The sequence below is a fragment of the Phymastichus coffea genome, unplaced genomic scaffold, assembly GCF_024137745.1.
Source record: "Phymastichus coffea isolate CEN01 unplaced genomic scaffold, Cenicafe_Pcof_1.1 PCOF00050, whole genome shotgun sequence".
Lineage (NCBI taxonomy): Eukaryota > Metazoa > Arthropoda > Insecta > Hymenoptera > Eulophidae > Phymastichus > Phymastichus coffea.
In genome coordinates, this window is record NW_026706861.1 from 194091 (window position 1) to 208287 (window position 14197).

General features: G+C 43.5%; 1 protein-coding gene across 12 annotated transcripts in view; it reads left to right on the plus strand.

Annotated features, from left to right (window-relative positions):
* Nucleotides 1-14197, plus strand: part of LOC131665285 (hepatic leukemia factor-like) — a 50496-nt gene that overhangs the window by 16482 nt on the left and 19817 nt on the right. For 7 of the 12 annotated variants that reach the window (XM_058937080.1, XM_058937082.1, XM_058937081.1 and 4 more), the window contains one exon: nt 4833-4868. The exons of the other annotated variants lie outside the window; for them this stretch is intronic. In XM_058937080.1, the coding sequence (XP_058793063.1) occupies nt 4833-4868 (36 nt within the window). The remainder of the gene's footprint in view (nt 1-4832; nt 4869-14197) is intronic. 12 annotated transcript variants of the gene reach the window in all.

A 14197-nucleotide genomic window follows, 5' to 3' on the forward strand; every position in this document is an offset into this window, starting at 1 on the left:
CGCGCGTGGGTATCGTGCATTTTGGACCGGAACAAAAAAAAAAAAGCTTCGCCTCGAAGCGCGCCCCCTGCTGCCGAATGGTTTTTCTAGCGGTGGAAAGTTCGTAGACCCCGTATGCAGCTAACTTTCACCCGGCGGCGGCGGCGGCGACGGCGGTGGCGGCCAAAAGGTGAATCACGCCGTGCACGTGAATCGGCCGACGAGCTCGTGCGCCTCTTACACCGGAGACTTTTCCCTCTGTCCCGTTAGCGTGTCTACGTGTAAAAAGCGCTTTATATAGCGACGTTTTCACGGTCTCCTCGAGGCCGCCGAAGCGTATTCCACTTTTCATTCGGTCGCTTCTGCTCTCTCATCTGATTCGAATAAATCGTTTCTCCCGATTAAAAGATAACTCGCCCGCCGTTCGCTCTCCTTTCCTTGATAACCGGGCGCGCGCGCAAGTGCGTGCATGTGTTTACTCGCGGCGGCGCGTGCACGTGGGTTTCGCGCGTATCTGGAGCAAGTACAAAGCTAAGCTCAGCGAAATTTTTGCACACTTTTCGCGATTACCTGTCTCTTCTTTAACTTAACTCTATTGTTTTCGATTACGCAGATAATTTCAAAACTGATACAATTATTTCTGCTAATGTCAGCGTGTTTTCGCTCAAGCGATAACATTCGAATAATTTACTCTGTTGAAAGTCTGTCAATCGGGCCGTGAACAGACTAGCCCTGAGACACCTTATTATCGTTTAATCAATTTTTCCTCTAAATCACGCCCGAATTAAAAAAAATTGCCATCGTTACCTACGTTTACCGGAGAAAAAAGAAGACGACTGGGGTTATTAAAAGTCACGTGGCTCGCGTGGCGATCGCATTATCCACCGGTCCGAGGCATTGCCGCGTGACTGCAACGCAGAAAACGTAAATTACACTCGGCCGCGCCGCGCCGGTAAAATTTTTCTTTGACACCGCGGGATGACGAGCCAATTTTGTTTTTTTTTCTCATCCTTTTGCGCCTACGTCACGAAAAAAAATTACTTTCTTACATTTCACTCCGGTTAGATATTTGCCAGTGAGCCGCGAGGGTCTTGTTTCAATCGCGAAACAATGTACAATGTGTCGCACGCGCGCGATAAACAAGAGGCTCATCAATTATTCATCGGTCCGCGAGAGAGCAGCAGCGTTTTATAATTGCGAACACCCACGCATACATCTGGCGCTCCGTTTTCGTCGCGCGACAGTTATTCAAGCTATGATAGCGCGTAGAATGATGAAACGAACTATTACCGTGTCAATGCTTGATCGAAAGCCTCGTCCTTTTCCTCTTTTTCGGTCCTGTTCGGTTCGCCTAAATGTTCCATTAATGTGCAAGTTTTTTCGAGCCATCGAATAACATACGAATCGTTTCGTTTTCTTTCCTCGTGCGTTTCTTTTTAACGGCACAACTGTCTGAAGATGTCGATCAAACTTGAATGTTTAATCAAGAGAGCAATGAAAAAATTGGGTTTGCTTTTTTACTTTCGAGCCAGGAAGTCGAACGCCAGCTCGAGCACCTTTGTTAATTTCATTGACGATTATCTTCAACGACTGTAAACACACGTGTGAGCTACGTGACGCAGTATTATGAATAAAAATCAATCTTTTTTTTTTTTTTTAGCCGTGATCGGTAGAACCGGTAAACAGGTGTACATTAAATTGAGGCCTCCGGCATAGGCGTGCGACTACCGAAAGGTAGCGCGCCCTTGACTCGCCGGCTCTTGCTCGAAAACGCCATCGCCTCGACGTCCCCTTGGCCGGCCAACGAAGCTCAAAGCTCAGCCGTGGCGCAGTCGTGGCCCGCTGACCATAGCCGCCGCGCGACCCTGGCTAAGGTCGACGCTTTTAATCCGGTGATCGCGCGCGCGAAGCCTCAAGAAGGCGAGCGACCAGCGGCGTGGGCGTGCAGCGTGTGCGGCGCCGCGGGAAATATAGCGAACTTGAGCGAGGTCGGTCTTCCTCGCGAGCAGACTCGCCGGACGTGGGACGCGCGGGTGTGTCGTCGGAACGCCGGGGAGACAGGACGCGCCGTTTTCGCGCCTTTCTCTCGCCTGCGGGCCGCTCGACGTCCGATCGGTCGTCGACAGCGCTGATTCGGCACGATGCGGCTACTTCCGAGCTGGTTTCAAGCGAAGACCACTGCCTTTATCGACTTGCAATTAGTCGCAATTGCCGCTGGCTATCCATCGACGAGTATTCAAGCCGCGTCCATCACCTGGCGTTCAAAAGAATAACAGACGGCCGCAAACCGCTTGACCTACTGCCCGTTGGCTGTGTGTGTCCTGAAAAGAAGGCCGTCTAACGTTCTTTGTGAAAGTGAAATTGAATTACGCGTAGAAGAGAGAGAATCTTGAGCGAAGCTGACAGTCTCGTATGTAAATGAAGCTTCAGGCTGGCACTTCTTTTCAGCTGTTCTCGTGGAATAGTCCCGAAAGCCATTGAAAATTTTGCCAGAATTTTCGAATGTATTTATTATGATAAATCATAAACGATACGAATCCGTGATTCTTGTGCGCGATAATAATGCGTACTTTCTTTAAAATTGAATATAGTTTAAGGAGCATTTCGAATTTGAATCACAAAGTAATCAGCATAATAACCGTCGTAATATTGCACCAGCTGATCAAACTTTCAAAACTGTCTGGTAATCGGCAAGTTTTTAATGTCAACGAAATCAACACCCATCTTGGAAAAATGGCCGCACGAGGGTCCGATGACCCGTGCGCGCGAAGAAGCCGGTAATCTAATAGCAAAGCGCAGTTTTCACTTTCATCGCGGGCTTGTATATACTTGCCTTTGTGCGCTCGCTTACTGTACTATCGTTCGAGGCTTGACAGCTGAATGGGCCGCCTCGAGCTTTTCTTTCACTCGCGAGCGAGCGACGAGAGGAAAAGGTTAATTGCCTCCGTTTGTCAGCTTGAATTTGAATCGCAGGGCGAATCTTTATGAGAGGCGATAATTGCCTATTCGCGAACAATTTCACTTTTGTGTTTTACAGCCCACGTCTTCGCGCGCCACTCGATGAAAGTCTCTCGCGGACGTATTTACATCGGCGATACCATCGTGTGCGTCGCCGTGCGCGCCTGCAAATCAATTAAAAGTGTCTCGGAGCCAGCGGATACAAGAAGAAACGAAGAAAATACAAAAAGTAAAAAGAGGCGCAGCAGCGAGCAACTTTCACCGAAAAAACCGAGTCGCCAGACAGGAGTATATAATGTTCGCCCGCCTCCCCCTCTCCGTCAGCGCTCCCACCTGTAAATTCAACTCGACAGTTTTAATCTGCCGTGGGAGCACAGCCGTGCCATTACAATTTCTTTATTAATACAGTGGCGAATGCGTATTCTCTTGCTTTTCGCACGTACCGAAAGCTCTTCGAGAACGCCTTGTTTTTCGCCATAATTACCTTGCTTCTCGATCGCCAATCGCGTCGTCGATCGTTCCCACCGTCGAGATTACCCCGAAAAAGCGAAGCTCGATTCGAAAAGGCCAAGTGAACCAGTGGCACCCGAAGCAGTGTCAGTGCGGCGCGGCTCGCGCGATTACTTTCTCCGCGCTCGTACACTGGCCCCGCTGCTGCTGCTGCTGCTGCTGCTGCTGCTGCTGCTGTGCTCTCTTCCGGGTCTCCTTTCTATCCCCACCAAGCGCTGCTATCTCGTCCTCGACTTGATATATAACTGCAGTGCGCGAGTGGAAGGGGCTTTATTTCTCGCTGGTAGGGGGGCATATATGTCTTCCATAAAGTGCTCATCCGATTAGCGCTTTTATTTATACGCTGAGGTTGCATTTTTTGAAAGGGAAATCAGTGTACGGAACGTGCATGGGTGGTTTCTTCAGTTGTGGCCTTTCGGTGTGAAATTCTCGATGACGGTGGCTCATTCGTATGCTATTTTTTTTTCAAATTAATTCAAGCCCCGGGAAGCTTAAATGTAGCTGACTTACCGGTTTCATTCAAGGAAATCTAAACGTACGTTTTCTTTTAACGGGTCACAGAAATAAGAGCAATCTTTACGCATGGTTTGCTAGAGGTGCGTTATAGATGCGCATACATCAATAATGAATTTGAGTTTTCATATCCGTCGCTTTGAATCGTCTAACACGCGTTCGCGATTGTTTGTGCGACTGAGCCTATAAATTATTTTATCGTACTCAACACCTCATGCCTCCATCTAATTTACGATTTCCTAGCTAAAATTCCAAAGGAAAAACGAATTTTTTTTTTTTTTTTGCTCGTATTTCTCGTTTTGCTTTCGCATCAGCAAGGCAAACGAGCGGCTTGTTACCCATTGTTTGACCATCGTCGACGTAATGGAAAATGAATGAAGTGTTCGCTTGCTCGTTCATTTTTTGTTTTTCTTTTCGTGTCAATTTGTCATACTTTCATTGCTTTTATTTTCTTCGTCGTGTCGCAATGTTTTTTGCAAAACTTTTTATGTTAATGTAACTTCTAGGAAATGACGTTCGTAGAATAAGGAACGCACGCGTATGCACTAACACTCGACTCATCGTAGACACATTAAATATAGTCCGCGGTGACGAAAAAAAAACAGCTCTCGTCGGTTAGCAAGTCAGTCAGGTGAAAGGCAGGCGCGAAAGTACGAAAAATCATGCAACTAAATTGCGAATATAAACAGTTCGATGAAAACGACGTAAATGTATTTAACTGCTTGTGATATTCGTATTTTTACTAGCTTATTTGTACTACATTATATATCCGTATGGCAAAATTCTCCAACTAATTGCTAGACATCATCGTTATCCGCGTATAATAAAAGAGTGGTCGTAATTCATCTTTACCATTTTTTTATTTGTTCCAGGTAAGCCCGACACTTTCACACATCGCATCTTGAACAGTAAGTCGATAAAAGCTTTTCCTTTTTTTTCAAACTGCGCCTCAGTCGCCGCACGTGTGTATCCACGCCTCGTAACCGGTCAACGCATGCGCGCGGCCTCGACTTTAGACGCGGAAGCGAGATCAAGATAATGCGCGCGCGAGCGTTTCTTTTTATGCATGATTTTTCGAGTTTCGCAGGTTTCGTTGCGTCTGCTTGTATCTGGGTTGGATTTAGTCACTAAAATGCTTCGAAGCCTCGTGTATCCGTTTTTGAGAAACGGGAGACCCAGTTTTTTGGATGAAGGTAATACTTCCTGTACATACCTTTAAATACGCTCGCGTTAAATGCAAGATCTGTAAAATTATCAATTAATGAGTCCATATTTCCCTATTCGATATTTTTCATTGTGTGATTGATTGTGATAGTTCGATATTTTTGATTGTGAACTTGCTAGATCAGAACCGAATACGCGTATTTTCTGCTTAACATAGAGCCCCAAGGTCTTTTGTAATTTTTTTAATGTCGCAAAATTATATTTGAAAATGTGTTTGGAAGACTGCTTTAAGGTTGCAATAATTCTGCGATGCTCGACCATCATTTTTTTAAATATTTTGTTTAATATGTATCCGCACCTAATGTACGAATTCAAATTTACTGTTAATATTTTTTTTCGATTTATTTTTACTATATGATACACTTACTGGACACAAATTAGCTATACTATTGAAACTCAAATAACTGAAAATATTAGGAAAAATTTCGGGTAGGTTCAACAAACTTGCCTTCGCAGATTCCATTACGATTATTCTCAGTTATTTATTTTTATCCAACTAAAGTCAGCATCTTTTCACTCGTTCGCATAAAAAGCTAATATAAGCAAACTGAATGGTATATATTTTTATAAAAAAAGAAAAAAAAAATGTAAATATAAGCATCGAAAAAAAAAAGACTTTTAAGCTATAATATGGTTCTAGCGTTTCGAATCAGCTTCAAGGCTCCTTAGTAGAGCTATGCGCGCGCGCGCGACGCGAAATTATCGCCAAGCCATTAGCGGCCACTCTCTTATACGTATCGATGCATCTCTGCGCAAGGTCTCTCGCTCGCATATGCATATACATATACCCCACACTTAGAGAAGTCAAGACGTGTAGCGATCGCTAGCTGCTTAGTTTTTTTTTCTCTTCTCATTAATCGTACGCGGCTGCGCGCGCGAGCTTTTGTCTTCGAAGGAAACTTTTGCGCTCGTTGCGCGTTTTCAGATTTCAGTGCTCCCTCGCGAGGTATAATTCGAAGGTTTCGTTTCTCCTCGCCGACCGTAAGATATACGTTGCTCGCTCGCGGACACGCCCTGATTCGAGAATCTATAGTTTACTATCGACGGATCGCATTAATGTTTATTCTATTGTTTGATTGCGGATAATTAACTCGAAGTATGTTAGTCAACGAAGGCTGGTAATTTTCTGATAAATGAAAGAGCAGGATCGATCGCGTAAATGTTCGCGCGATTGTTCCCTTGCGCGTATGATTAATATCGCTTATATTGGAAGTGCGTAATTGTTTCCGACTTTCATTCGCGGTGCGTATAAATCATATTGTAAGCACTGTACTATGGACACGAAAGCCACGTGTTTGACAGTTTTCTAAGCTCCCGCGGGGCTCATTATTGAAGCGTCAATTGCGACGTTAATTGTACGGCGACTTTATTGAACGATGATACTTGTCTTCGAATTCAATGGGACTACCGCATGAAATGATGCTGAATGGATGTTCCTATGGATTTTCAAGCTTCGTGAATCTGTGACATTTCAATGGGAAATATCTATGAATATCGTTTGGTTGTGCACCTTGAAACCTAACAATAAATATTAATTGCCGAACAAAATCGTTCGTCGAATTCATAATTTACAATGAAAACCAAACTAGTCCAACGTATTCGGCCCATAAAAAACAAAAAAACAAAAAAACAACAATACAATAAAAACGAATATATTCTTTCACGAATCGAAAGAATGATTGATTTACATCATCTGTTGACGTCAATCTCTCTCACGCGAAAACAAGTTTAATTTCACTTTGTACCACCGGGATCTAAACGAATCAATCGGTCAGTTGGCCGACAAACGATAAAAGAATTGGTGCTAGGTGTTCAGCTATGCATATGCCCTCCATAAATTTTCGGCGGCGGCGAAAGTGAAAGCGCGCGCGCTAGATTTGCTATTTGGACGAGTGAGTTGATCCCTGGCGCTGCTTAGAATGGCATTACCGTCTTGAAATTTTCACGCCGTTCTTTCAACATCTGCAATGTATGTTCTTCCTCTCGAATAAGATCACCATCTGATTCTCTCGCACGTTGTGAATTATTTACAGGTGTTGAAAGTTCTATTTCTGATCGTCGAACGTTGTCCTTTCACCTCTACTTGACTTTGATACATCTTTTCTGTTAAGAAAGAAATTCTGTTGTTATTTGTTTGAACGAGCTACTCGTTTCAAAGTAAAATCACTGGGAAAATAAAGTAATAGATAGAGGTGCTAAGTCTCTGGTGTCAACCGACTGAAGGAAGTGCAGGAGCAGCAGCAGCAACAGGAAGGCGCGAGAACTAGATATAGCGCTCGTCCCGAAGCAGGAAGTATAAATGCGCCTATCTATATGTCTCGCTGAATTTACCTTTCTCGCCGATAATCGCCATCTAACTTTTCATAATCATATATAGCGCGAAAGACTTTTTTCCTAACCGTGCATTCGATTAATCGTGTGTAGGCTTTTACTTTCTTCGCTCGATGGGAGTGGGAGTTAAACTACCTTGGGTATTATACGTGATGAATGGCAATTGAGTATTATAAAGTGGGCACGTTTTGTTGTCAGCAATAAAGTTTCCAATTTATTCTTCGACAAAACTATACTTGAAGGAAACATTACATTTTCACGACATATATAGATATTTGTAAAATATTTTTCGACAAATTGAAATACAAAGTTCATGTTGAATTACACCTAAGTATCAATGGTTTATGTGCACGTTCTAATTGAAAAAAAAGAAAACTAAAACGCTACACTCAAACACGAAAGTTAAATAATTTTATTGTTTGATAAATTTGGTTCCTAAAAGTGACTGAACATAATTCGCAAAACATTGGACGGAATAGAGAGGTGATTTACTGAAGGGTTGAGCTTTCGCAACGCTAAATTTTTTTTGCATAAACGTGATTGAAGGTAGCAATGATAAAATGTAAGTTTAAAAATAAGTAAGCATGTGACTTAACTAAATTTGAGAAATCGGCACAATTTTTTAAAGATCATAGATAAATCAATCATACAGGTAATGGCATAAAGATATATCTGATTATTCAATTAGCTCTACTGTATATTTATCCGAATTATGCATGAAGTTTATTTTCATGAATAAAAAGTATGTCATTCGCTGATCAATCACTTTGTCGTTTCTTTCTATAACGTGTACCGATAAGCTTTAAACGCTAATTCGAATATCAGCCAATTACCAATATATGTGTAAAAAATTGCTTTGGAATAATTGCGATTCCACATAAACACATCGCGGTCACTGACGAAAGAAAGAGAAAAACAGCATAAGAACCTTGTCAATTCACATACATACGATGAGTTTCACCCACTCTCCAATGATTTACATTCCAAATGACGTGCGGCGAATTGGCAAAGTTCAACGGATGACGTATCTCCGACCACGAGAAGGTATTCTAAACAATCGCCGGAAAATTTTGTTTGGAAAGTTTTTTTTTTAATTTTATGCTCAATTATTGTCAATTGAGTATGACTTCTGCTTTTTAAAGTCTGAAGGAGAGTGTGTCATAGAAAATCTTGATAGGCTATCAATTCTCTTCGAAAAATTTCATTCACCAATGGAAAGCTTAAATTTTTTTTCTTATTGACGCTTTTTTTTGGCCAATCAATTGAGAGGCAGTGAAAGTTCAGATCTTTAAGGCATCATGGGCGGATTTTCGTGAGATCCGATCAGACTTCGTAATTAACCGTGAGTGTTTCGTGATGAGTTTTTTTTGTAAACGAAAGAGTTTGAAAAAGGTGATAATCGTTTGAAGTTTTTACTTGTGGAGAGATAAAAAATGCTCGTATATGCGCCAATATGAAGTAATTTTTGTCGTAATAAATCGAATATTAACGCGTGAGAACAAACATAAAAAATGTTATCATCAGCGTCTTCGCGTATCAGCAACGGTAATAATTCTTCGCAGGCGACGAAAAAAGCGCGTAGCAAGTACTGCACCGCATTCCCGAAACGGCGAAAGCCACCAGACGACTTTCATCTCTCTATCTCTCTCTCTCTATCTTTCGAAAATTTCGACTGCGTGAAAAAAAAGCGTACAGAGTTGCATTGCGCAATCCAGCTTTATGACAAATGAATTGGAGCCGATGTCGATGGAATTTCTCATCTAATGTCGGTTATAGCTTTCTCTCTCTCGACCGAAAAGTAAGTAGGTCAACTAGTGGTCCTGACGGACGTTAGGTATAATTTGGGTTTCTCTTTTTTTTTCTCTCGCTCGTATGCACAACGCTATAAATTTTCTCTTTCTCCTCGGTGAAAAATTTCGGACCCGTTGATGACTTTGCTTTTTCATCGTCACACGCTTGATGATGAACGATTCTGAAGGTTCGAGGATGATTAAGATATATATATATATATATATTTTTATACTGAAAATCAAAGTTGTAAGTCTTTGAAGCTTAAATGGAATATTTGACAAGCCGAAAAAAAAAGTCTTCACAGAAAGAAGCAGATTGAATTAGATCGAAATCCGAGTCACGGAATCGTCATAAACTCTCACACGGAATTCACATAGCGCATGAATTTCCCTTCCTTGTTTAAGCGAGCCCGTCAATAGTCAAATTTACGATCATTCTCACCGAATCACTCGTAAATCGCAAGCAATTTCGTAGCCGCATCGGCAAAAAAAAATCTTTCGTACGCTGCTTGCGCATCAATCAGTCTTCAATGGTCCCGCAGGCGCTTCGTGCGCCCAATTATACATCGCACAAAAGTCGTAGCGTGAAAGTGAAAATCGATCGGTTTTTCTCTCTTCATTGTTGCTCTTTTATGTATATGACAGGACTTTCACGATCGAGCGAGCGCAATCACGAAAGCTCAATTGATAGCTTTTGATTGTTGTCCATTGCTGTCGAATCACTTATCTCGTTAATAAGTTAATAAGCGTGAAAGTACACATCAAGTACGGTTGATTTCCAGCTTTTGTCGAGTACTCTTCGCACACGGGTACGCACGTTACACGAGCCGAAGGTCGGCGGCGAGAGAGAAATTGGCTGGCTTCCGAGGAACGTGCTCGTCGTTGGAGCTTTACAAAGCTTTCGAGTCCTTGACACGCGCTTCACTCTAAGGATGACAATTTTAAACGCTTTGCTCTCTGGACGTTCGGGATTCGAGTTTCATGGTCTTGTAAAATCGAAGCTTTCCGCTACTGTCGTTTCGGTATATTTCGTTTGTCCGACTTCATTCTATATACGTATCTGTTACATTCGTTAACACTGCGAACGCACAGATATTTCTCTTGCCATCTCAGCCACGACATTTGTGCATGAAATGATCGAATCAGTTGTGTAAAAGATCAACACGAAAGTACATTAAGCCAGTCGTTAGACGACCTCGTACAAGGACTCGACGCCGGCGACTCGTCTGCAGGGTCAATAGTGCAAGCGCGCTCACGCGTGCGCGAGTCAAAAGGGACTTAATTGTAGATCGCGCAGCCGCCACTAGGTCAAAACGCTGTGACCCTCCGGCTTGAACACGTGTTGCTGACAGCTTTCTCTTTGCGAGTGCTTGCAAGCCTGCTAGATTTTTATTGCGGCCGAGTCAAATGGCAGTTTCCAGGGAAACAGCGAAGCGTTGCTCGAATAGCTTTCCAAGCGCATTAATACACGCGGAATTTCCCCTCTAACTAAAACGTTCGGAGGCGCAAGACTGGGTCCCAGCGCCGGAGTGGCTCGAGGAAGCGCATCGGAGTAATTCTCACATTGACAAAGGCGAAAGCGCGCGCGCGTGCGTCCCGAAAGTGAAACAGACGTGGAGACCTTTTTGAAATGATTACAAAGGATCGTAAAAAAAATAAAGAAGTCGGCGGCGATGCGCTTATATCGTGAAATTTCACTCGTACGCTCTAACACGCGTGCGGTCTTCTTGCTTTTTTTTTCGGTTTTTGTTTTTGCGATTTGATCTTTGCTATAGATAGTGTTGAGAGAGAAAATTGAATTTTGCGCTTTTTAGTGCGCTTGAGCTTGGATTTGAATATAATTGAATTACGATGCTTTGTTTGGGGAGACAGTCTTAATAAACTTGTAGGCAATCAACGTTTGAGTAGTTTGGAAAATGAAATTCGTGTAAATCGATAATTGGAATCACTATAAGAAATCGAAATTATAGTCTAGAAATTGAACGTTAATAGGATACACATAAATGACTTATCAAAGCCCATTTCATCGAGCTTAGATTATTCCTACGAGAATTATAGTTTCAGATAGTACAGAAAACTGCTCAACAAACTATGCAGTGCAGAAAATGAAGGGATCATTGTAAATCTTCGATTGCAGAAACCAGCGTACAAGAGAAGTAAAATAAGCCCTCGCAATTAATCCAAGGCTCAGTAAACAACGAGCACATATATCTGCCGTGCACGGCGGTGGCTCATTAAGTGTCGAAGGAGAAGGAAGACAGAAACGAGAGCGGAGGGGCTATTCGAATTTCTTTCGGGTACTTTTACTTTTTTTCGATTCGGATATAATTTATACGCTGGAGCGGCGCGGCTTGCGCCGGGTTCTCGCTTTCAAACTTTCTCAAGCCACGCGGCGTCGGCGCATGTGGTGAAAGAGACACGCGGATAAATAAGAGAAAAGCCTTAGCGCTCGCGATTATTGCGTAACTCGCGAACGCGAAACGAAAGCGGCGTGTTTACTTCCGAAAAAGACAACCTTTTTTTTTTCTTCATCGTCGCGCCCAGAGCCGGTTCTGCGAGCGTGTGGGGGCTTTTTATGAGTTTCTGATGAGGAAAACCGAGCTCGCGAACTTATACATGAATAATTATACTGATTGGCAGTCAGTTTCATTTGGTTATTTACGATGAATGCTTTATCAAAAAATTACACTTCGATAAATTCGCTTTTTTCGCTTTCTAGAATCACTTGTTTCTTTTTTTTTTTTTTTTCAAATAGGAACTAAATTCATAACTATACGACCGTTGTGACTAATAAATCGAGTTAATTAATAGTTCTTATTTACAATTTATGCAAAAGTAAATAAACTATTCGCGCGCGCGACACTTTACGACTAAATATTCTAATCTTGTCGCGGCTAATGTGCAAATAAACTGTTTTTTTTTCTTTCTACTCAATCGTACTTTGCATACTAATGATCATGAAGTTATGCTCTGAAGTTGGTTAAAGCTCCATTACAAGAATTTCAATTAAAAAAAAAAAGAGGAAAAAGAAGAAGTAGGAAGCGTAACATCTAACGATTATCAAGCCGTTAAAGCTTACAATTGAATGAAAAACCACTCGGTCGATACACGCGAAAAGCGTCTAATCAACATACCGCGTGCATAGGAAAAAAAGTCGACGTATAGCGTGCACGCCCCAGAAAGAGAAAGAGACCGAGAGAGTAAAAGTGCAAGTGCTTCCGCAGTCCGCGCGTGCTCGCACTCCTTTTCCTGTATAATAGAGCCTCTCTCGTGCGGATTTGGAGCAACGGCGTCTTTGCTCGTTTATCGTTGCGTAACTTTTTAGGCGACCGTTGCTTTTCACGTGCGATTGAAATTCCTTGCGTAATGGACAATGCGAAAATAACGAGGCGCGCGCGGCGACGGTAATAATGCTCGAACTGACCCATCGACGACAGGCGACGTTTTCACTCGTCTCTTTTTCGCGGATTCACCGACGTTAACCGTTGATTATGCCGGCGCGTGTGTGCACGTCGCAAAACTCATTTTGGCGTTTTGCGTAATATTAATGAAAGCCTTTCTTTTCTTCCTTTTCTTTCTGTTGTAGGTAAGACTATTACTGCCTCGCTGCGCAGTCTTAATTGTCACTTCCCTGTTACTTTTTTTCCATTAAAGCGCTAAATCACAGTAAGTCACTTTGAGAACGAAGACCCACATTTAGACACATGCAGATCCGCGTGCATTTGCCAAAGCGAGGCCAGGCTTGTACTTTTTCCATTCAGAGAAGAATAGTAGAAAGTTCGTCGACGAAGATGAACGAAAATTGAGACGTAACAATGTTATAATGCAATATAGTACCATCTAGGGGTGGGGGAGGCGAAGAGCGCCGATACGCTTTCTGTCACGCTCGCACGCGTTTTTCCCTTCCGCGTGTTACGTCTGCGCGCTCGCGCGAGTTCGATACGCGAATTTTCTTTGCCTTTTTTCCCTCGACTCTCGGACAATTTCATTGTGTCTCGCTCTCGCGAGACGTTCGATCATTGCTGCTCGCGCCGAGTAAAATCACGAAAATGTCGGGCGCGCGTATGCCTCCCCCTCGGAGTTTCATGTCGCTGCGTTATTCTCCTCGTGGAAGAAGTTTGCAAGTGTACCCGCGGGTTTGGCGTCCACTCGGATCGCCCGTAAGGCCGAAAAAGGCGCGGAGAGAGAGATAGAGAGAGAAAAAACAGCATCTGCGCCGCGGCAGACGCGAAAAAGGTATCTCGGCGGCGAGGCCGTTAACACCGCGGGCAAAGCGCGCGCGCGTGCGCGCGCGATCCCACAGCGGAAAATTGATAATCGCTCGTGCGCGCTTTTGCTCGGCGCGCGCGCTGGCAGCCCGGAAACCAGCTGCGCGCCGAGCGACGCCGCCGCCGCCGCCAGGGAAAGTGGCCTGGGCATGCAACTTTCACTGCCGGTGTACGGTGTACGAGCCCACCGCCGCCACCGCCGCAGCCGTGTACTCGGTCTGCGCATTTATACGTGTATGTGATCGCGCAGATTCGAGATACGTACTGTGGATTGGCATGCTATTCGGGTATTCCCGAATCGGCACTTGGCTGTTAACTGGTAAAGGTGGCCGCTATATTTTGACAAGGAGTTCAAAGCTATTGAATTGTTGAAAATGTGTGCAGTTATCCAGCGAAGCAACAAGCCGCGTGTCATTTATTTTGCAAAAACGTAGCATCGATCGGAAAAGCCGAGCACACCATGGCTATATCAAAGAGTCATCGAGCGCGCCGCAAATTCAGCAAATTCATTCAGCTAGATTATCTCCCCGAGCCATTCACTTGCCGCGCGGTTCAATGAACCTTTCTTCAAAATTATCACCAACGTGCATCTCTATTCCACGCACAACTTACAAATCTCGGCCA